We start from the raw sequence: 21,697 nt of genomic DNA on the forward strand, positions 1-21,697 counted from the left end.
TAGTCTTCTTAGACGTTAAAATATAATAAAAATGAAGTTATAATAAAGGAAATTGTGTTGTCTCAAATCATCTGAGTCATTAGCTCTGCCTCCTGAGACAGACGCCACTGCAGAGGCGCTAAAAAGATCTCCAGTTGACACCACCAGCCTCACGTTTATTTACAAATGTCCAAATTTACCTTTTATTTTCCTGGCAAAACAAAAAGAAAACAGTAACTCAACATTTAACATCCATCAAATTATTAACAGTCGTCTAAATCTGCTAAGTTACTATCATACTTGATGCTTACATATGGTTAGCAATACAATTTAATCATTTAAATCAGTTACAAGCAAAAAGGAAAATAAAACAATTTAGCAGCTGCATTAAAAGATAAAAATATTTAGGGATACAATGCATTTGCTTCTCTGTTAGTTCTAATAAAAATCTCATTTCTGGCTCAACATGGAGACTACATTTCAATTCCATTTTACAGTCTTGTTGGAGGAATGTCGATTGGAGTTTAAAAAGTTGAGTACCTGTTCAAGAGAGAATTTAAAACCATTTACAAGACTACAAATGAGTAGACCGGAAGGCCACGCAGTGAGTTAAGCAACTCCATCAAAGAAGCAACAACAGATGCAGTAAACCACAACATTGGGACGAACGATGCAGAGAGATGACGGAGGAAACGCCTCTGCAACCATTAGACTCCAAGAACGAAGGCTGAGGGCCTCTGTGAAATGATGATACATTCACCAACTCAAAAAAAAAAACATGTAAGAGTTTTTAAATGAGACATTCAAAGTTATGAAAGACATTTACACCAATGCTTCTCATTTCCTTAAAAGAATATTTCACTAATAAGACGAGAGCTACGATTCATAAATTAATGTTCTTTAATGGACATAAATGTGGCATAATTACTGCATACAACATCCCTCCCAACAGCATAAAATGTTTCTGCGGCGCTCAGAAGAAGCTGGTCTTCAGCTTGATGGTGGGAGCAGCCTGCACGGCCGGCTGAGCTTGCCTGGCTGCAGCTTTGGCTTTGCTGCTGGCCTGGTTGGCCCGTACGGCAGACTCCAAACGCGTCTTAAGCTCAGGCGCCGCACCGATTACTGTCTTAAAGGCCGCTGGATAGAGGGGACCGATCCGCATTAGATTCTGGAGGGCAAAGTCATGGAGACTCCTGGAGACTTGTGGCGCAGAGGAGATGGCGTTTTCATCCAAAAGGTAAGAGATGAGAGTTGGTACCAGAAGGGCGAGAAGCTGCACCCCTACGGGAAACACAAACACAAGTAACTGTGAGACGGCAAAACACAACACAACACTGAGGTTGTGTCTGAATTCACTCACTACTGTCTGAAAAGGGTCGTATATGTGACGTAGGAAACACGACGGGCACGCCGCACGCTCCCTCCTCCGAGTTCTCAGAAAACAGGGAGGGGAAGTGGCGGCGGGTTTGCTGGTGGTTGTGTCTAGCATCAGGTAGAAAACAAACATCTATGTATCAAGCATAACACAACATGACCCTTGTGTGTATATTGTGCAGATTTTTTGTGTACGCTGATTATTCTGCATGGATTTTTTAGTTGGACAGTGATAGTCTGTTGGTTTATGCACTAATGACCAAATAAAACCCCTTGAGCCTTAAGTCACAATGAGAATAAAATAGACAAATATAATAGAATATAACTTTAAATGTGTTTGTGAGTTTATGCAAGGTTATTTTGGGGAAAAAAGTGATGTAACATAATAAAATCAATACTAAAACTGATAAAACGCCCGCGTAGCAATACTAAATTTGGCTCCTAATGCGTTTATGCTTCAAAGTCCAGAAGCAGCTAGCATAACGCTAAATACTTTAATGGATCCCAAGACTTTCTGGAAGTGAACACAAAGCTTCAGAGGTCCATTAGCAGCAAAGCACTTACGATTCTTCTCTTCGCCCATGCTGACCAGATTCTCCAGGACCCTGATGCCCTCCTGCACAGCCTGCAGCTCCGCGGCGGTGCCTGGCCGACTGCGTTCCACCGCCTTTAACTTCTCCACCATGAGCGGAGCCAGGGCGTGGATGTACGGCGTGGAGAGGGCGCGGTTGGCGTGTTGAAACACCGACAGCAGCAGCTGGTAACACCGCGCCTGAACCTGCGACAACAAGAAACCAAACCCGTCAACACTCGGACCTTCACCTATGCCGCTTGAAGCATTGGGAGATCACCCTACACCCCTTTGGGGTGTATTTCCCGCTCCACCCCCGTTTGCACATTCTGCTTACCCAGGGGTCACTAGAATTGAGGGCATTTCGGAAGCGGTCGATGCAGCCCTTCTGCAGGACCACCACTCCAACCAGCTCACTGCTGGCTGACAGCAGGAAGAGAGGGATGGCCGTCAACATGCTGACCTCGTCCATATCCGGTCTGGTTTCATCTAAACATTCACAAACATGTCATTGAATTGGAACACACCCCCATCTTCAGAAACTCTAAGAACTGGGGTCAAATGTGCGTTTACCCGGCTGCGAGTACTCGAGTACTGATGCCAAGCTGCTCCTCACGAGAGCGGTCCACCGCGTCTGGATGCTTTCCACCCTGGCCATAGGGGAGGTCAGGATGACCTTGATGCCCTGCAGGGCAGCAGCTACAGGGGGAGGCACCGAATTGTCCGGAGTTTTGATCGCAGTGTCCCTCAGAACGCCGGTGATCAGGAAGAGCACAGTGGGTAGGATGGTCATGCCTCCTGTAGAGACACAAAAAACAAAGGTACCAGACAGTTCCGGCTGGCTTTGGGCATCAGGCTGAGTGAAGGTGTGCAGTTGGAGTTAGTGTCAGGCCTCACCAGCAGCAGAGCAGAGCAACGGCAGCTCTGCCAGGATGGAAACTGTGTTGGCCACCAGCCGAGCGCTCTCTTCAGGTAACCTCCGAGGCCGCAGAGGCACGTGGCTGGGCGACTCCTTCACCCGGGAATTGAGCTGCGGTAGGTGGCGGACCAGGATGAAGACGAGCAACTCCATGGTGGCATACACCAAGGACTTTCCAGGAACAAGCTCCCCTGTTTCCCCTCCGTCTCCCAGGTTGGCTTGAGAGTCTTTTTCACTTTCTTCTTCTTCTTTTCCTGAACAAAATAAACAAAACAAAAAAAAGTAAGTCTGTGGAACCTAAACCAGTAAAGAACACCACCTAGACGTAGCATTTCAGACCTGTGTTAGCCCGCTGTTGCTGCAGATGATCCTGTGCGGCCCTGACGGTCTCCTGCACAACAGCAGTGACCAGGAGCTGCACAGCAGGAGGATCTCTGGTCAGCAGAAGCCTGTGGAGGACGTTCAGGAGCTCCACCGCCAGCAGCTGGAAACGCACGCCACAGCCAATCATGAAACAGTCGTGTCCCAGCTACACAGACTTTGAACCGAGCTTCCTGACGGGACCTTCAGGTCATAGATCTAAAGAAACACTTTTAGGCTTCACTGCTGCCGAATAAGTGAAAACAATTCGAGATAATCCACATTGAACCTAGATTATTCTGTTTGTTTATAGCTGTGAATAATCAACAATCTTTTAAATTATCATTAAATCAAATTCTACAAAAACCGTCAGCATCAGCATGTGTCTAGCGTTCCCTTGTTTATTGCAGAAGTTACGTTCTAAAAAAATAGATGAAAATAGGAACATAAGGTTGTACAAACCCTCACTACACATTTTCACCCTTTTCTCTCTTGTTTAAACTCTCAAAGTTCAAACCTTGAGAGAAAAAATATCACAGAATAAAAACAAAGATCTGGTCGCTATTGAAGATTTATGTAAATGTGACAAACTAAATGCATTCTGTACAGGAGACGCGACACAGAGGAGATTGATTGACAAGATCTACAGCCAATCAGAAAGCAGCATGCTTTGAGAAACAAAGTGAGAATGTGCACGGTGATACGTGAAATAGCGAGGAGTCGCTGTACTTTGAATATTTATACCCTCCCCTTCAGTTTTTACCTGGTCTTCTGCGATGTGCTTTTTAACGCAGGGAGTTTCCAGCAGCGTGCAGAGAGCGTGCAGGCAGGAAATGACGTGTTCGATCGGCTCCTCTGGTCGAGGGAAGCACAGAAACTCGATGCTGACACCTGAGGGGCCGAACAGAAGCAGATATTTTCAGGAGAATCCCGCGTGATTGACCCAAGACGAACCAAAACGCTTTATTTTACAAATACAGTGCCTTGCTAAAGTATTCGTCCCCTTTGAACGTTTCAACCTTTTGCCAAATTTCAGGCTGCGTGGGAAATCTTTTCGTATCCAACTCCGGCTTTAAACTTCTCCACAACAGGATCTGGGAGCTGCCTGGTGCTCCTTGTTCTTCCTGATGCTCTCTGCGCTCTAAACGGACCTCTGCGACGATCACAGAGCAGGAGCATTTATACGGAGACCTGATGACGTCCAGGTGGATTCTAATGATCATCATTAGTCATTTAGGTCAACATTGGATCATTCAGAGATCCTCACTGAACATCTGGAGAGTTTGCTGCACTGAAAGGAGAGGGGCTGAATCATTTTGCACGCCCAATATTTCAGTTTTTTGTTTGAAATATCCAATAAATGTGTTCCACTTCTGGATTGTGTCCTGCTTGTTGATGATTCTTCACAAAAAACAATCAGTTTTATATCTTTATGTTTGAAGCCTGAAATGTGGCAAAAGGTCGAAAAGTTCAAGGGGGCCGAATACTTTAGCAAGTACGACAAAACCAGACAAAATGCTAAACTCTTTGGGATTCAGAAAACATCCAGCGTTATTTTTTTTTACCTAACATTAGATGCAGTTTGTCTTTGACCAACTCCTCGAAAGTCTTTGTTGTAGAAACCTGAGGAAGGTTGGGGGGCTTGAAGGACGCTGGCGAGGCCTCGTCTTGGTCCTCAGCGGCCGTGAACCCGGTGCTGTTGAGCCAGAGAGCCACGGCGTGCAGGACAGGCGCCCAGGAGCTGCGGTAGTGGTGTCTCGCCGTGTCTATCGTCTCTGGGGTGTAAAATGCTCCACCTAAACACAAACCAGTTCATCATTGGTGCTTTCTACATTTAGGAATTTCTGAGCTCATTTGAGATTTTTGTTCCTTGTTACGACAAAGTTTTAGGGACACCACAAAAAAAAAAAAAAAAAAAAAAGTAAAATCACGAGAATTTAAGTCGAAAATTTACGGGGGCAGGGTTGCTCTGTGCCAACAGTTATCAGAGGTGAATTTTAAACAAACTCCTGCCGCTCTGCAGAAACTTTGTCCTACAAAAAACACCTTTTTCCCCCCATTTTGACTAAAAACAGCACATTTCTAATGAAAAGCCCACTGAGAACGCTTTGAAAATAGATCAGAAGATGAAGGGAGTGGGACTCTAAAGTGTCCATAGGTACCTTCAGGGGGCAGCTGGCTGGAAAACTCTGCCGGCAGCGTCAGCAGAGCGTAGTCTCTCAGCATGGCCAGCCAGAGGCGGCTCAGCGTGGGCAGCTCCGGCTGCACCAATGTGATGAGACTATCGGGAGGAAGCACGTCTGCACCCAGGTCCTCCTCATCCTCCTCCTCCCCTCTTCCTCTCCTGACCACCTTCGCCGGCTTAGAGTCCGCCTCCTTTTTGACCTTCATAGCCACCACGTACACCTGAGCAGAGGAGTCGGCGTGGGTTCAAGGATGGTGAATAAACGGGTGGGGGCGTGTTCAGGCTCCTACCTCCGCCCACGCCTTCAGCACGGCCAGCTTCTCCATGGTGGTGGCGCTCTCGCTGTACAGCTGGCTGGACGAGCCCTTCCCAGCCTGCACTTTGTCCAGCGAGGACACCAGCAGGTTGTGAACTCGCCGCAGGTCGTTCAGGTCACTGACGACACCGCTGCCGATCCACGTGCTGCACACCTGAGGTTTGAGAAGCAGACAAAAGGCCACGTTTGAGCCACCAATGCCATTTAGTCTTGCTTTAAGCCTGTAAAACACTTTGAGTTACTGTTGTATGAAAAGTGCTTCATTAACAAAGTTTGAATTGATAAAACGCACGTAAATGTTTACATTTCAGAGATCAAATCAAGTATTTTTTATGTTTTTGAACATCATTGTTATAAAATTATTCAATTTAAAATAAATGTTTTTTTCTCTTTGCCTCTAATCTTTCAGACAAATAAATATATAAATATATATATTTTTTTTAATGGTGGACTTTATTTGATTTTATCTACATAGCAACCATTTTATGTTTTGGTCACCTGGGGGTGTAGAACAGCTCTATTCCTTTTGGTTAACCACGCCCACATTCCTTTTATGTTCATATTGCCTCGTTTGGCTTCAACCAACGATTGACGTTTAACACTATCTCAAATATATATATATAAAATCCATAAAATATTCAGAAATTTATATCTAACAATATTTTATTTTGGCTCCATTCATTGTTTTGATGGTCTCTCTTGCTGTGATGTCAACCTTTTTTAGGGGCGGAGCTAGCGTCAGGGCATCCAAAATTCTTTTTTTTTTACCGCATACTAGCAGATTTGGTTGAGTTTGTGGCGCGGTGAAATATTTGCTCAAAGGCGCAACAAGAAGGAAGAATTATGAGGAGTCCAGGACGACGAAGGACAGAATTATGATGATGAATGTGTTTATTAAGGTCATCAGAGCCTCACCTGGCAGGCTTTGGCTGTAATGTCAGACGGTGTATCCGGGGAAAATGCAGGTCTGAGAGCAGCTCCAACCTAAAAAAAAAAGGACCAAATGTGGGGTTTTTTCCAATTCCATTTTTCGTTATGTAAACGGAGGCCTCTTTGGACTTGCATTGGCTTGGTACTGTTCCAGGATAACATGTCCGGGGAACTCGGGCTCTGGTACCGCAGCAAACTTCTTGATGATGTCTTCCAGAGCCTGCAGGCCCGCCATCCTCAGCTGGTTGCTGTGGTCAGTGGCCGCCATGAAGGCCATGCGGATCAGGTCCGACAGGTGGAGCACCAGTAGATCTCCTGAAATGACCCCATCTGGATTCAAAACCTCAACTGTGCATTTCGTTTTACACATTAAAGCACATTTCTTTTGCATTTTATCTTCTGTACGTTCTCTTGAAGATTGGGAGGAGTGGAAAAGTTCGACTCAGTGATTGAAAAGAGAAAATACTTCCACTTTACTTTGCTTTACTTTTTCAGATCCATAAATACAGGCTCCTCTGTTTGTCACAGTGGAAAAACTTTCATAAAGATCAGCTGTTTCCCTCTGGGCCCTAACAGCTGGAGTGAGTGGGAAAACCTCAAAATGGGGTACCTTTGGCGTTCTTGCCTTTCCCCGCGCGTGCCGTCGCGAGGTCAAAGTGCGCTTTGTCCGCGTTCTCGCACAACAAGATGATACGACACAGACAGTCGGCGGCGAACACGCGCGTCACCCAGCGAGGCGCCACGGAGGGCTTGCTTTTCTCATCCTCCCCCAGGCCCGTGAACATGGTGTCGTCGTCCATCTCGTCTTTTTTCTCCGAGTCTTCATCCTTTTCCACCTTGACTGGCACAGCTCCCCCTACGTCTGCAGAGGAGAAATGCGCCGTCGTGACGGCGTTCCGGAGAAGAGGAAGGATTTTAAAATGATTCTTAGGATTACCTGTAGTTGCTGCAAGAACATCCTTGCAAAGTTTCAGCCAGTGACTGAGTTTTTCCACAGCCAGCGAAGACAGCATGTGACCAAAGGTGTCATGGATGTCCGAACACAACTTCCTGTCTGTCTCCCGATCCAACATGCCGAACAGAACCCCCTCCAGACCGGTCTCAGTGATGTTCAGCTCTGAAACAGAGAAGCGGGTCAACGAGGTTCCGCTTTCTCTCTGTTGTTCAACAAACTGCTCTTCGTTGGCGGCTCACTGATGGGGGTGCTGTCCTTGTTGTCTCCTGCCCGTCTCGCCAGGCTCATGGCGTACTCGCAGACCTCCGCCGCTTCCCTCTGAGCGAGCTGCCTCAGGCAGGCCACGGCGGCGCGGCGCAGCAGCAGGTGAGAGCTGCACAGGTGCACCTGCGGGGTTCAAGCACAGCCATCAGGACCGGACTTCAGCTGCTGCTTCCCGCCTGAAGAAATCTGTGGAGTCTTACACAGAGGCAGGGCACCAGGCTGGAGAGGTTGACGTGCCGCGGGGCAAACATGTGCAGCTGCTGCAGACACGAGATGGCGGCCGCCTGGACCAGAGAGTCGGAGTGGTCCTGCATGATGGCGCAGCCCACCAGGCAGGACGAGCGAATGGTGGAGATGGTGGCGCTGTTTCCTACCAAACACAATCTTCACTTTTACATTTTGAGGGGTTGGTAGATCAACCATGGCAGTCATTTGACAAAAGAAGAAGGAAACTAAATAAATCTGTAAAGTTGAGTGTTCCACTGTTACCAAAACATTATAACCTACCATGATGAGTTCTATTTTATGGAAGATTCTTCTTATCTTTGTCCAATTCAGGGCAACCTCCGTTGCTGCCGCCATTTTTTCCTGCTTGTCATTTTTCAATTCAGTTTTCCTTACATAGCCCAATATTACAACACAGTTGAATGGAGCTACAACTAGGTTTAAGCTATTGAAAGCATAAAACAACAAAAAGACATAAAAGCAGGAAAAAGATAAGAAGAGTCCAGAAAAAGGTGAAAAACAAGCTGGAGTCAATTTGGCTGCTATAGTCATTCAATGGTGAAAATACTCAGATCTCTTTGATGTTTTTAAATTTAAAGGAAAACCATGTTTTTGGTGTTTTCTAAAGGGACTATATCATGCCAAATCAACCTTTGGTTTTTCAAGTGTATTATAATGTTCAGTCCTCACAAAAAGAAAAGTGGTTTTTTGATCCAAACGAATATTTCTGAAAACCTGCTCTCTGAGCAGGAGCCCCTCCCGATCCACTAAAGCGAGTGGGTTCTGACATTGTGACATCACAAAGTGATGAACAGCCCCTTCCAGGAAGAGTCTGCACTGTCAGCCCCGCCCTCTGGCTAACACACACACAGACTTTCTCCGTGGAGCTAGCTGTGATCGGCTAAACGCTTTCCTTTTATATGAACAATATGCACATCCATCTTTAGAAAAGGTCGGATGTTGTTTGTTTTTGTGGGAGAAATGCAGACATGCTGCCGAGGACGGCTCTGGGTTTAACAGAACCTAAATGACTTAATTTAAAAGATTACTTTAGCTACACTTACTACTAAGACAGTGAAAGTTTTGTCTTATTTTCTGTCTTAATAAAATCTTTTCCTCATTTTTTGTCGTATTATTGTATTATTTTCAGTAAAAACAAAGAAATAGGTGAAAAAAAGAGCAATATTCCAGTACTGGTTTGGTTACCCTGTAATTCTGGCCCCACGGTGGTGATGAGAGCCCCCAGGCAGCGACCCAAACACTGGTGAACCTCAGTGTGGGACGGCGGCACGGTGAGGAGCAGGGTCAGAACCAGCGACAGCGTGGGCTCCACGTAGCCTCGGTACATGGGTCCGCTGGAATCCACAATGAGGGCCAGAGAGTGGAGAGCCCACGTCTGGCAAAGCAGAACCAGATTAGTGTGGGAAAAATGGAAATTCTGGACGGACCCCAGAGTTCACTGACATTCGGGGAATGACGGTACCTGAACCTCGTGAGAGGAGCCGTCCTGGGCCAGAGCTAGCAGGATGCTGACGCTGGTTTTCAGGTGCTGACCTGAACCGATTCCCCCCACATATCGATGCAGACAGCCAAGAGCCAAAGAATGGCCGGTCCGTGACACCACATCACGGGCCGACTTCAGTCTACAGAAGAGAAGCGGATCTTTAGGCCTAAAAATACTTCCTTTGATTAAAAAAAGAGGAAGACTAAAGATCGTACTTATCAAAGCTGGTTTGAGCCATTCTGGCGATGAAGGTGACCTCTCCCACCACCTGAGCCATCCTGCCGAGAGCCTCCCCAGCAGCACAGCGCAGGATGGGATTGGGATTGTCCAACGCGCCCATAACGAGGGCCAAGGCCGACTTCCGCACCTCCTCTGGACCCAGAGTGCTCTTGTTCTCAGCCAAACCCTGCAGCAAAGAAAAAAAAATGCAATCATTTGCGTCTTACCCTGAAAGTTAGTGCCTCCGGAGCGCCGGATGTCTTTACCTTGAGAGCACTGAGCACTGCGGTGAAGATGTTCAGCTGGACCGCCTGCTGCCGGACTCCTTTGGCCTGCTTGACACACTCTGCAAAGTGGTCCAGCATCTGGAGCCTGAAACATCCACGACATCAACTGTTCAATTCAAGACAGCGGTCCCCAAACCCCGGGCCGCGGACCGGTACCGTGGGACCTTTGGTACCGGGTAAAAACAAAAAAAAACACAACCTCCATTATTTTCTACTTTATTTATGATCTGATACTGAACACCGTGAGCGTGGCGAGCACGCAAAAGTGGCGTTCCTCTAGACTTTTTTAATTCTTACCAGAATACTGTAAAAATGAAATGCATGAATCGTTGGCTCAACAAAACTAAATGACGTATGAAGATATTAGGAATGTGAGCGTGGTTAACCAAAAACCTTAAAATCCAGAAATGTACTTCTGCCGATTCTTCTAAAAACTGCACAGACCCAACAAAATAACATAAAAATACAAATTAAGTAAAATAAATAAAGAAAAAATAAAGAAAAAAATCAATAAAATAAAAACAAAAATAAAGAAAAAACGTAAAAATTAATAAATAAATAAAGGAATAATAATATAATATAAATAAATACATTTTAAAAAGAATAAAGTCATAATAGTAATAATAAAAATAATAACAAATTAACAATTTAATAAATTGCCAGTAAAAATAAATAAATAAATAAATAAAGTGACCTGTCCGTCACCCCCAGGTGACCAAAAAATAAAATGGTTGCTATGGAGATAAAACCAACAAAAGATTTTTTGAAAATAGTGTTTTTACTTATGTAGTTGTCACATGCAGCTTTGATTAGAGTGGCAGAAGGGGAGAGTGAGGGTTTGTTTTTCATCTGTCACACTCTAAAAATTGGATGAGCCTGAAGTTGTTGTCTGATACTTCAGCTTCCACTTTTACTGAGGATGAGGATGAACCCCACCTTCATAAGTAAAGGAAAACTGGAAGCTAAAAGACAAAAAATTATTTCAGCCTTGTACAGGCCGGTCCCTGAAACAACATTGGGGACCATCTGACAAACAACCATGAAGAAAAAACAGAAACAACACAACAACTCACCGGTGTTTGAAGGAGACGTGGGGGAACACCACCCCAAAGAGAGCCACCGAAGCGTCGATGACAGACACGCCCAAAGGCAGAGGCCCCGGGATGGCCTCGCCCACAAGGACACGCAGGTAGATGGAGGAAGGATCGTGTTCAAGAGCGCCACTCCCAGACGCACTGTTGGGCTGCAGCTGCAAAGCAACTAAAAACTTAGAACGCAAACTTCAAAACCAAGTCAAAGTTCGTTTTGACGCACTTGATCCTCGATGGACTTGTGGTCCGTTTCCTGCAGCCAGGAGCCCATGAGCACGCTGTCGTCGTAGTGACACAGCGAGCGCAGCAAAGACGTGGTGGTGTTGGCCGAGTTATCGGTCAGCGTGAACTCTGCCACCAGCTCTCTCAGAAGAGCGTTGAAGTTTCCTAAAAAAGGAATAAGTTTGGTGAATTTTCTGCTTTTCGGGGAAAAAAAGGATTTCCGTGGAAACGGGGGATTTTACCTTCATAAGTCTTAGGAGGCAAGAGAGCCAAGATGTCGTATAACCTGAGCCTCACCATGGCTGCACTGGCTTTGAGGTGAGCACCGTGGACCTTCGTGATGGCAGGAACGCTGAGAGAGGAGGAAAGGTCACACATCAGAAACAACCACAACATGAATCTTCTAGAGGGAATTCCACTGAAGAGCCTCACTGGGACAGCATGGTCATGGCACATTCAACGGGGGACATCAGTCTGCGGATGACGTCTTCAGTGAGGAGCTCGGGACAGTGAGCCACGAAGCTGCGCATCGCTGCAGAAGAAAAGCAGCGGTGATGGTTCAGAGCTGGGCGTTCTCCTGCTGGAGGATCACAACAACAGCAGTAACACTTAAATTACCACAAAGGGCTCCAGCTCGGCCCTCCAGGGTGACCTGCCAGGTGAAGGAGTCTCCTCTGGCCTTTTCTGCCTCCAGCTCTTTCTGGGAGCGGGGAAAGACGTTCCTCCACAGCAGCAGCATCTTGGGAAGGTGGTAGCGCACCAGAGAGGAGCCTGGGAAAGCATGTGGAAGATGAGTTTGGAGCTGAGAAGCCGCTGACAGCTAGAAACGGGTCTGATGGGCTCACCCAGAGTCATGAGGGCCCCCAGCAGCAGCCATCCTGCTTGAGTGCGCTGCAGCGACAGCCGGCTGTTCTGGGCGGCCGTGCGGAGGAGGTCTTCAGCTATGCTGACCACCGACTGCAGCGACACCACACAGATCAGCGAGGTCGAAACGGGTCGCACAAAGAAACGAGACCCCCAGAGCACGCACCTTTCCCTTCGAGTGCGGGATTCCCAGAGGACACTGGTGCACCCCTCCCAGCAGAGCCGCCATCGCAAAGCTGTAGCCACTCACGGCCTCAGGCGAGCTTTTCAGGCTGTTGATCCTCTCAGCACAGCGGTCCAGCAACGGCGACAGCTGATAGGGCAGCGCCACGGCGACGCAGCGCAGGCACCTCGCGGCTGCCAAACGTGCCGCCATGCTCGGGTGCAGCAGCACTGACGTCACGGTTTCAAGGAGTCCTGCGGTGGAAGACGATGATGAATGAATTTTGGGCACGGTGAACGACAGAGAAAAGGAGACGACATCACGGCGGGATAAACCGTCCACAAATAATGAATGGGGCTTAAAAGGGAACGTGAAAATCTATAAACAAAACCAAAAAACACGTCAGGGATCTGTTTTTATATTATTATAGGATGGGATTGTGGGTTGGCTCGACCTGAACAACACAAAATAACAAATGATATGGCCATATCAGGAATGTGGGCGTCCTTTTGTCAATCCTTCTAAAAATTACACAGACAACCCAAAAGTAACTTGTTGCTATGGAGATAAAACCAACAGAAAAGCATCCATTTGGAAAAAAGTGTTGTTTTTTTAGAAATTTGTCTCGTGTAGGTCTGTCTAGTGTGGTAGGGGGGAAAAGGGAAGAGTGAGGGGCTCCGTCTGTGGGGGCTAATGTCTATTTTTAATCCAAATGTTCCATTGAGGGGGTCTCACCAACAGAAGGCTCCTGGATGAGCGGGGAGGCCGTGGCGCTCAGACTCTGGACTAAACTGCCCAGCTCTTTCAGGGCGCACACCATGACGTGCTGACTGGCGGACACGTCGGCCGCTCCCGTCTTGTTCTCGCCGTTGATGTCGTTCACTACAGCCTCTGGGGGGGGGGGGGGGGGGGGGGGGGGCACGTAGAGCAGTGGCAGTTTGTAAAAAGACGTCACACCGCACTCAAAACTTCACAATCGGGAAAAAGAAATGTTCAAGAAGTTATCGACTCCCCGGCCAAAACATGACGTGCGCTCTAACCTTTTGTTCCACCTTCCATCTACTTTTATTAAACTCATTGTTTCCCATCAGTTTAAAGCTGCATTCGTCCTTTGGTGGTGATGATGGGACGACTCAGACTGTGTTCGAATCCCTTTTACTGCTCTCTAACCCTTAAAGACTCGATTTTACTGCAGTTTAGACACACGGTCACAAATATGAGGTTGTAAAAACCTAATAAATATGAACATTTTACATTTTTATCTTTACTGTGTTCAGAAAATAATGGAGGATTTATAAAAAATAAAATTAGATACATTTTTTAAAAAGAGTATTTGTACAAATGCAATGCATTGTGGTCTAGTGATGCACCCTGGGTTTTTTTTTGGTTTTTTTTGGAGAGACTTCTGGGAAGTTTCCCCAGAATTTAAACATTTGGCAGACGCCCCCTTATGGTGTGCAGGGAGTAATAAGTGAATTCAGACAAAGCCATCGTTTTGCCGTTTGCCTCCAATTTGCTCATTTACAGTTGGATTCTGATGTTTTCCTGTTGAAGAAGTATTTCAGGTAGAAAAACAATCAGGTTACTTAACAGTTTGTTAGTTTTAATACGTGAATTCAAATTGTGTTTGTCTTTTATATCTTTTTGCCCTTTAAGCAAACCCCAATGAGAAGTGTCTTTTCTTGGCCAGGCAGTGAATAACAACAGAACACAATCAGTCCCACATTTCTATCATTCATGAAAAGTTCTTCAGAATCCTCAAACCTTTGAAAATGTTAGGTCTAGATTTATTTGGACTCAGACTCAGCCTCAGCCTTTTTGAAATATTCCTCCATGTGAAGTTTAGATACAGACTCTAATCTTTAAAGTCCCACTCCGATGACCTTTGGAGCCGTTTTCACGGCGCTTCCAGAGACGCTCATAGATCGATTTGTCTGCAGGTGGATGCATCAGAATGGAGCGGAGCGGGAAGTTTGTGGCCCCACCCAGCTTAAGTCACAAATACGATCTTTTTTCAAACGGCATTTTTTTAATCTGCTCCTGATTCACAACGATTTGAATAAAGAAACGCTGCAAAATTTAAGATTACTTTTCTGTATAAATGTCCTCCATCATCCGGAAAATGCTACAAAAACACATTAAACATCATTTTCATCAAAGTAGGTCTTTAAAAGAATTTTTTTTTTAATTAAAAGATTGGGAACACTGTCAGCCAAAATAAATCTATGCCTTAAAATGTTTGTTTAGCCATTTCTCACCACAAAAATGACATATTATAATAAAAGACATGTTAGAAGTAGGTCAAGCCACCAAATATTTCACCTTTTTATCCCAAAAATCCTCAATTTCTTCCCTAAACATTGCTTAATCTGGATAGGCTCTCCATTCCTGGATGTCTGAACAAACTGACTTCTCTTTCACAGAATGAGTGAACACAAGTGGTCCAGGAAGAGGAGTAGAAAACCTCAGGTAATCCGCCTTTTATCCTTTTCATCCACGTTTATCACAGTTTCAAGTCTTATAATCGTTTTATTCCTCAAATTCTCTATAGCCTACAGATTTTTAGCTTTTATGCTTATCGTCTCACTAAAAGGTTTCAGTCTTATTACAAGTTTTGATTCAAGCAACAAATATTGCGTTTGGTTGCCTGAGGAGACATAAGTGTCCAAATACCTCTGGACCTGAACATCTGTGCAGTTAAAGCTCTGAGGACTTCGCTTAAAGAAATTATTTAATGCTGGAAACAGAAGTTATAGGTAAAAGGATATATTTGACAAAAAATGAATGTAAGAATCTCTTTTCTTTTTAGGGACTGAAATCCTTTGAGCTTTAAAAAATAAAGCAGTCCAGCAAGTTGAAAAAGTACAAGAAACCACTTTGAAGACACTTCTTGAATTTTGGCAGCAAATTTGTTTAAAAAACAAAACAGAAACCAGTTCTTAAAATACAAAGTTTAAGAAGTCTGACCTCCACCACAGTTCCAGAACTCATTACTTTCAATTAGATGCAGTGGTGCTAAAAAGTATTCAGTCAGCCTCCAATTGTGCAAGTTCTCCCATTTAAAAATATGCAAGAGGCCTGTAATTATATCATAGGTAAACCTCAACTATGACAGACAAAATGAAAAAAAAAATCCAGAAAATCACATTGTCTGATTAAAAAATTTTTTTTTGTAAATTATGGTGGAAAATTAGTATTTGGCCGCCAACAAAGAATCAAGATTTCTGTCTCTCACAGATCTGTAACGTCTTCTGTAGAGGATCTTCTGTCCTCCACTGGTTACCTGCATTATTGCCACCTGTTTAAACTGGTTATCTATATACAGACACCTGTCCACAACCTCAAACAGTCACACTCCAAACTCCACTAAAGACCAAAGAGCTGTCTAAGGACACCAGAAACCAAACTCTTGACCTGAACCAGGCTGGGAGACTGAATCTGCAACAGCTTGGTGTGAAGAAATCACCTTTGGGAGCAATTATTAAGAAATGGAAGACATACAAGACCACTGAGAATCTCCCATCTGGGGCTCCCCCCAAGATCTCACCCTGTGGGGTCACAATAATCACAAGAACGGTGAGCAAAGATCCCAGAACCCCACGGGGGACCTAGTGAATGACCTGCAGAGAGCTGGGACCAAAGTAACAAAGGCTACCATCAGGAACACACTACACCACCAGGGACTCAAACCCTGCAGGGCCAGACGTGTCCCCCTGATAAAGCCAGAAGAGGATTGGGAGAATGTCCTTTGGTCAGATGAAACCACAATAGAACTTTTTGGTAAGGACTCTACTGTTTGGAGGAGAAAGAAAACTGAGCTGCATCCAAAGAACACCAGACCTACAGTAAAGCATGGGGGTGGAAGCATCATAGTTTGGGGCCGTTTTTCAGCAAAGGGACCAGGACGACTGATCCGTGTAAAGGAAAGAATGAATGGAGCCATGTATGGGCAGATTTGGAGTGAAAACCTCCCTCCATCAGCATTGAAGATGAACCATGGCTGGGTCTTTCAGCATGACAACCATCCCAAACACACGTTGCCCGGGTAACGAAGGAGGGGCTTCATAAGGAGCATTTCAAGCTCTTGGAGTGGTCTAGCCAGTCTCCAGATGTCAACCCCATAGAAAATCTTTGGAGGGAGTGTAACATCTGTGTTGTCCAGCGACAGCCGTAAAATATCACTGCTCTAGAGGAGATCTGCATGGAGGAATGGACCAAAACATCACTGCTCTAGAGGAGATCTGCATGGAGGAATGGACCAAAATAGTTAGTGAAAACCTTTTGAAGACTTACAGAAAAGGTCTGACTGCTGTCATTGCCAACAAAGGGTATAAAACAAAGTACTGAGTTCACTTTTAGTTTTTGACCAAATACTTATTTTCCACCATAATTTTCAAATAAATTCTTCTAAATCAGACAATGTGATTTTCTGGATTTTTTTCTCCTTTTTTCTCTCATGGTTGAGGTTAACCTATGATGAACATTACAGTGGTAGTTAAGTAAATTAACTAGCAGAACTGGTGGCTGACCGAATACTTTTTTGCCCCACTGTCTAACCACAGGCATTTGTCAAAGTTTCAGTTCAAGAAGTGGCACAGAGTCCTTCATTTAAAAAAACAGCAGAAAGTGCAGAGTAAACAATGAAAGATTGTTTAGAGAAACATCAACATTCAACATCATTTTTCACGCCTTTTTTTAATCAAAACGAAAGACAATAATGTATTTTCCCGTCATTTAAAGGTTGCAAAGCAAATCAGAGTAAGAATCATCCTTTCTGAATGACAGACGGTTTAAAGGTAACTGTCAGGATGCCTAAAAAAGGAAATCCTGTAGGAATGGCGTGTTTATGAGCTCCTCATTTGTGCATCTGATTGTGCATGCAGCTTTTTTTTTTTTAATGTTTGGCAAGCCACAAAATATTCTGAAAATGTTTGCTTCCTAGAGGGGGTTAGGCAAAAAAACGGGGAAAACGCCATGCGGCTTTGCAATAACGCCAGAAACCACGAGCTGGGTGGTTGATGTTACAGACATTATGATGCTGCTCAGAGGGAAATGCAAAGAAGTTCAAGTATAGGAACCAAGATGGGAAGCCAAAGCAAGGAAAGCCAGCGCCACACTCAGGCCACAGCAGGAATCCCCGCACAACACATGCAAGAATTTCAGAGAGCCAATGAGGAGCCAGAGAAGTGATGACGTTGATTGATGAGTACTTACTCTGTAATGCTCTGAACCGTGATATTTCCCCCCCATCCTCCTTACCCACAGCCCTCATCTGCTTGCCGATGGCTTGACAGATTTCTTTCCCGGCTGCGATTTGCGCCTTCTCCCCGAGTAAGCCGCCCAGGGTGGCGCGCAGCATGAAAGACACGCAGCGGCGCGAGTACACCGCCTCCACGTGCGTCTGCGTGGCCCGTGGGTGGGAGACCAGGTCCAGAACGTGGGACAGGAATGTGGCAAAGTTGCGCTCCAGCCACTGGCCCCCCAGCGTAGTCACAAACACGACATAAGCCTGAGGAGGAGGAAGAGGAGGAGGAAGAGGCGGCACTGAGCGCATTTGGATCAACCAACGGCGGGGGGGGGGGGGGTAGCTGTCCGATAGTCTCACCTGGGTCACGCCCACCCGCACCTCCCTGCTTACAGAGCCCCCACCCTTCAGCATTTCCCCTCCGCTTTTCAGGAAACCGGAACCGCCACGCAGAAACCCAGTGGCCATCAGCTCCAGAACTTCCTCCAGCGTGGCCCGCTTCACGTTCTGCCGCATGACTGCAGACAAAGTGTTTTCAGGTCAGGAGCCGCTCAAAGGGAAGAAAAAAACCAGACTGGAAATTTGACCCAAAAAATAAATACATGAAAAAAGGTTTTGACCCTAAAGTAAGAAAGCTAAAAGAAATCTTGAAATGAAAAACAAACAAAAAAAAAACAGAAAAAGTAACAAACTTCAGTTAAAAAGTATGTTTTTAACAGTCGCTGTTTGTTTTTTCCTTTCTCTCCCTCTTCACTTTCAATCCCCAATTTAGTTTCAATTCCATATTCTTTGAGGTTGATTCTAACGTTACGTGGGGGCGGGGCTTAAGCCCATAGGCTACTGCGATTGACATCGGGTAACGAACCGGCTCCAGAATCGGCGTGTGTTGTTCAGAATCTGAATTTCCTTTAATGTCCTTGTCTGCACAAACAAATGATGATGCAGTCTGAGTGTTTAAAAGAATATATGGATTAAAAATAAAAATTCATCTTAAATATAAAATAATCCAAAGATGGTCACCAAAGGATAATAACAGACTGATCTGGTGACCATAGAGTTATGTAATACTGCATTTGTGAATAATAAATAACTTATAATTTATTTATAACCATTTAAACATAATAGTTTATTGAATTGAATAAATATTTTACTTTTGTGAATCAAATACTGTGCGTTAGTAAGGATACCTTTAGAGTTCGTATTTTGTCCGTTTGTTGATATTTGGGCGCCGACTGTGTCAGTTTGATTTACCAAACTTTGGAAGGTCATTATCATCATTAGTGTTGTTCTCTGGTTTTTCATTTACTTTAAGCTGATTCCCCATACATGACACCCAAAAAACATGATTAGAAGCAACAGTTTTCATCTCCAACATCGCCCGAATCCCCTACCGGCAGCCTGTTTTGGCAGCAACGCGGTAGCCATGACGGTCCCGAGCAGTTTGGCCACCGCTACCCGGACGCCGTAGTTGGACCCTTCCAGAGCTTTGAAGCACAGGGTGGCCATGTTCTCCAGCTCCGTGGTCCACATGAAGACCGCCTCATTCTGCAGCTCCAACAGGCACTGGTCAGGAGGGAAACAAAACACAGAGAACAGTCCAGTTCAGTTCTATAATCTGATGTCAATCTATACGCAATAATGTGTCAACGTTTATGTTGTGTCAGTAAGGAGTAGAGGGTTCAGAGATGACAGAAAAACTGCACCTGTGCATTTACTTATCAAAAAGAGCTATGCATGCGTACATTTTGGGTGTAATTTACACATTTTGTGTTGTTCTTTTAGGACCAACCTTTGCAACAGCGCAGCGCACCGCCATAGATCTGTCGGTGAGTAAAGAGCGAGCATTTTTGTAGATGTCTCGGTGACACGAAGCTGCTGCTCCACCTAATCCACTCAGCACCTTCTGCAGACTGAGGAGGATCTCCCCTCTGCCCTGGGACTGAAGGACATGGCAAACAAAAGCACCTCAATGTCGATAAATACTTATAGGATCCATCAGAACAGATTACTAAAGATAATTAAAAAAAGTCTTTAAACCTTAAAAAGGTACAAATGTTTTACCTCGGCGCTCTTTAGTGCTTTCAGAAGATTGTTAATGGTGTCTGGAAAGGAGCTTCCAAGCATCCGGCCCATCTTTTCATAAAACGCTCCCAAACAGGCAACTGCAGCACTGCAAGAGAGGGGAATTCATGCCTCATAGTCTTGAATTTTTATATAAAATCACTATTGAAAAAGTTAAATTATGAAGACTTTTTCTTCCAGATGTTCTGCTTTGAGCTCTTGGTAGCCTCCATCATTTTGTAATCAAGTTAAATCCACATTATTGTGATTTTACTTTCTGAAGCCCTGACGTTTTAAAGAGTCTAACAGTGGTTTAATGGTCATTACAGAGGTGTATTAATGCAATACGTGCCCTACATCTGTATAAGAACATCAAGAAGCAGCGACAAATGGCTGATGGATTAATCCTCAGCTGTGAAGCAGCTTCACCCAAAGTCCATTAATGCCAGCAAGAAATGCATCACATCAGCTCAAACTTAATCCGCCCTTCAACCCATTAAATGCACAGATTAAGGTCCATTAGCACAAATTTGTAAAGCAGTGGTAAAAAAGTAAAGTGATGTGCATTTCCGCACAAACATCAAACAGTGAAAATCGTGTGTAGAGATGAACGCTTACAGTTTTGTTGGCAGGTATGTTGGCGTGTCATCCTTGCTTTTAATGATCTCGTTGCATTTATCCAACGTTTGGAAAACAGTAAAGGTGTCACCAATGCTGTATAAAGTGGCCAGGTTTTTAGCCAGGAGTTTTCTAGTAGGAGGTCCCGGTGCGCTGCTGATCAGTCCTGTTAGCTGCTCCACCAGCTTCTTCTGCTTCTCCTTTACATCGACCTACAATCCAAGGATAAAACAATTACCTAATAGAGATCAGCAGGTTCATTTGTTTTTTAAAGCTTTGGGGGGAAATCCGGTGAATTTATCTGTTCAGGTTTTGTACAAAGTGTCACTCATGGTGCAAATATAATAAACAAATGTAACAAAGTTTGTTTTTCTGAAGTCCTTTAGATCTGACTTTTGTTTTGAAGATATGTGATGTCACTTCCTGTTCCTGTCCACTAATATTGAGCTTCATGAATGTGTTACAGTAAATGGTGATCGGTGACAAAAACATTTTAGGTGTATCTGTGAGTTTCCTGAGAAAAAAAACATGTGTTTTCGGAACTTCCTTTGGAATCTAGGCTTATAATCAAGTCTTGTGCTAACTTATTTATATGTTTAGACTCTTTTATAAGGAAGAAAGGGTTTCATAAATTACCTTATTCGCAGCCACAAGCACTTTATCCAGGAAGCGAAGCCACTCGAAGATGAAAACGGGCCTTTTAGCCTCAGTGATCTGCGCCAAAGCATCTTCATTGAGCAGCAGGCTGTGTGCCAGCTCCATGGCGACGATCTGTCGATCACTTTGCTTTCTGGAATGTTCCAATAAAATGCGGGTTTTGTCGTTAAAAGTCCGCTTTTGTCTTCAGTTCACCACCGGCTTGACAGGTTTTAACAGCATCTTTAGAAGTGAAGAAGATCTAGGACCATAAAAACTCTTATTTGTCGGGTGTTGCAGGTGATTTCCTGAGGATTTTGTGTCGCATCTGGTTAAAAAAACGTAAATGTCAAAGCAGATTTTCGCTAACACTCCGTGTTGACAGAAACCGGCAGAGTCCAGCTGCTGCTGATGGGCGAGGAGGTTAGCAACACCAGCTAACTGGTTCCGCTGAGAACTCGAAGTCCTCTATTGCGTTTTGGGCCTTTAAAGAGTCATTAATTCTTGTTTTAAAAGATTGCCCTGTTGAATAAAGTCACTACATATCAGATAGCATCCTATGTTGGGATTTTAAATATAAAAAAATGCTCTTCCTACCTGTGTTTCGATGGCCCAAGATGAATGACGACGAGTAACAGCGGTGTCGCGTTATCAAAATTCCGACTCGAAACATCACACAAACCCATCCACTGTTTAGAATAAAATCCTA

General features: G+C 44.7%; 1 protein-coding gene across 4 annotated transcripts; it reads right to left on the minus strand.

Moving 5' to 3' along the window:
• Positions 1-134: 134 nt before the first annotated feature.
• Positions 135-21,689, minus strand: heatr5b (HEAT repeat containing 5B). Of its 4 annotated transcripts, none has more exons than XM_023963042.1 (36): positions 21,586-21,689; positions 20,989-21,142; positions 20,353-20,564; positions 19,735-19,843; positions 19,463-19,612; positions 19,065-19,236; positions 18,034-18,191; positions 17,688-17,937; positions 13,164-13,319; positions 12,432-12,682; positions 12,247-12,358; positions 12,020-12,172; positions 11,834-11,933; positions 11,644-11,753; positions 11,403-11,566; positions 11,162-11,337; positions 10,068-10,173; positions 9,798-9,988; positions 9,562-9,721; positions 9,285-9,474; positions 8,054-8,223; positions 7,829-7,976; positions 7,572-7,751; positions 7,245-7,496; positions 6,768-6,949; positions 6,620-6,688; positions 5,679-5,858; positions 5,366-5,609; positions 4,769-4,999; positions 3,967-4,094; positions 3,183-3,327; positions 2,822-3,097; positions 2,498-2,722; positions 2,262-2,413; positions 1,918-2,131; positions 135-1,260 (listed from the first exon to the last, which is right to left on the minus strand). In XM_023963042.1, exons 1-36 carry the CDS (start codon positions 21,672-21,674, stop codon positions 953-955), a joined length of 6,267 nt encoding a protein of 2,088 aa, XP_023818810.1. In that variant the 5' UTR covers positions 21,675-21,689; the 3' UTR covers positions 135-952. The 4 variants fall into 4 exon arrangements, with proteins under 4 accessions (XP_023818810.1, XP_023818809.1, XP_023818811.1 ...); XM_023963041.1 differs by having other exon boundaries at positions 17,643-17,937; XM_023963043.1 differs by having other exon boundaries at positions 17,643-17,937; positions 20,989-21,510; positions 21,586-21,688.
• Positions 21,690-21,697: the final 8 nt, after the last annotated feature.

This window comes from Oryzias latipes, chromosome 15 (assembly GCF_002234675.1).
Source record: "Oryzias latipes chromosome 15, ASM223467v1".
Classification (NCBI taxonomy): Eukaryota; Metazoa; Chordata; class Actinopteri; order Beloniformes; family Adrianichthyidae; genus Oryzias; species Oryzias latipes.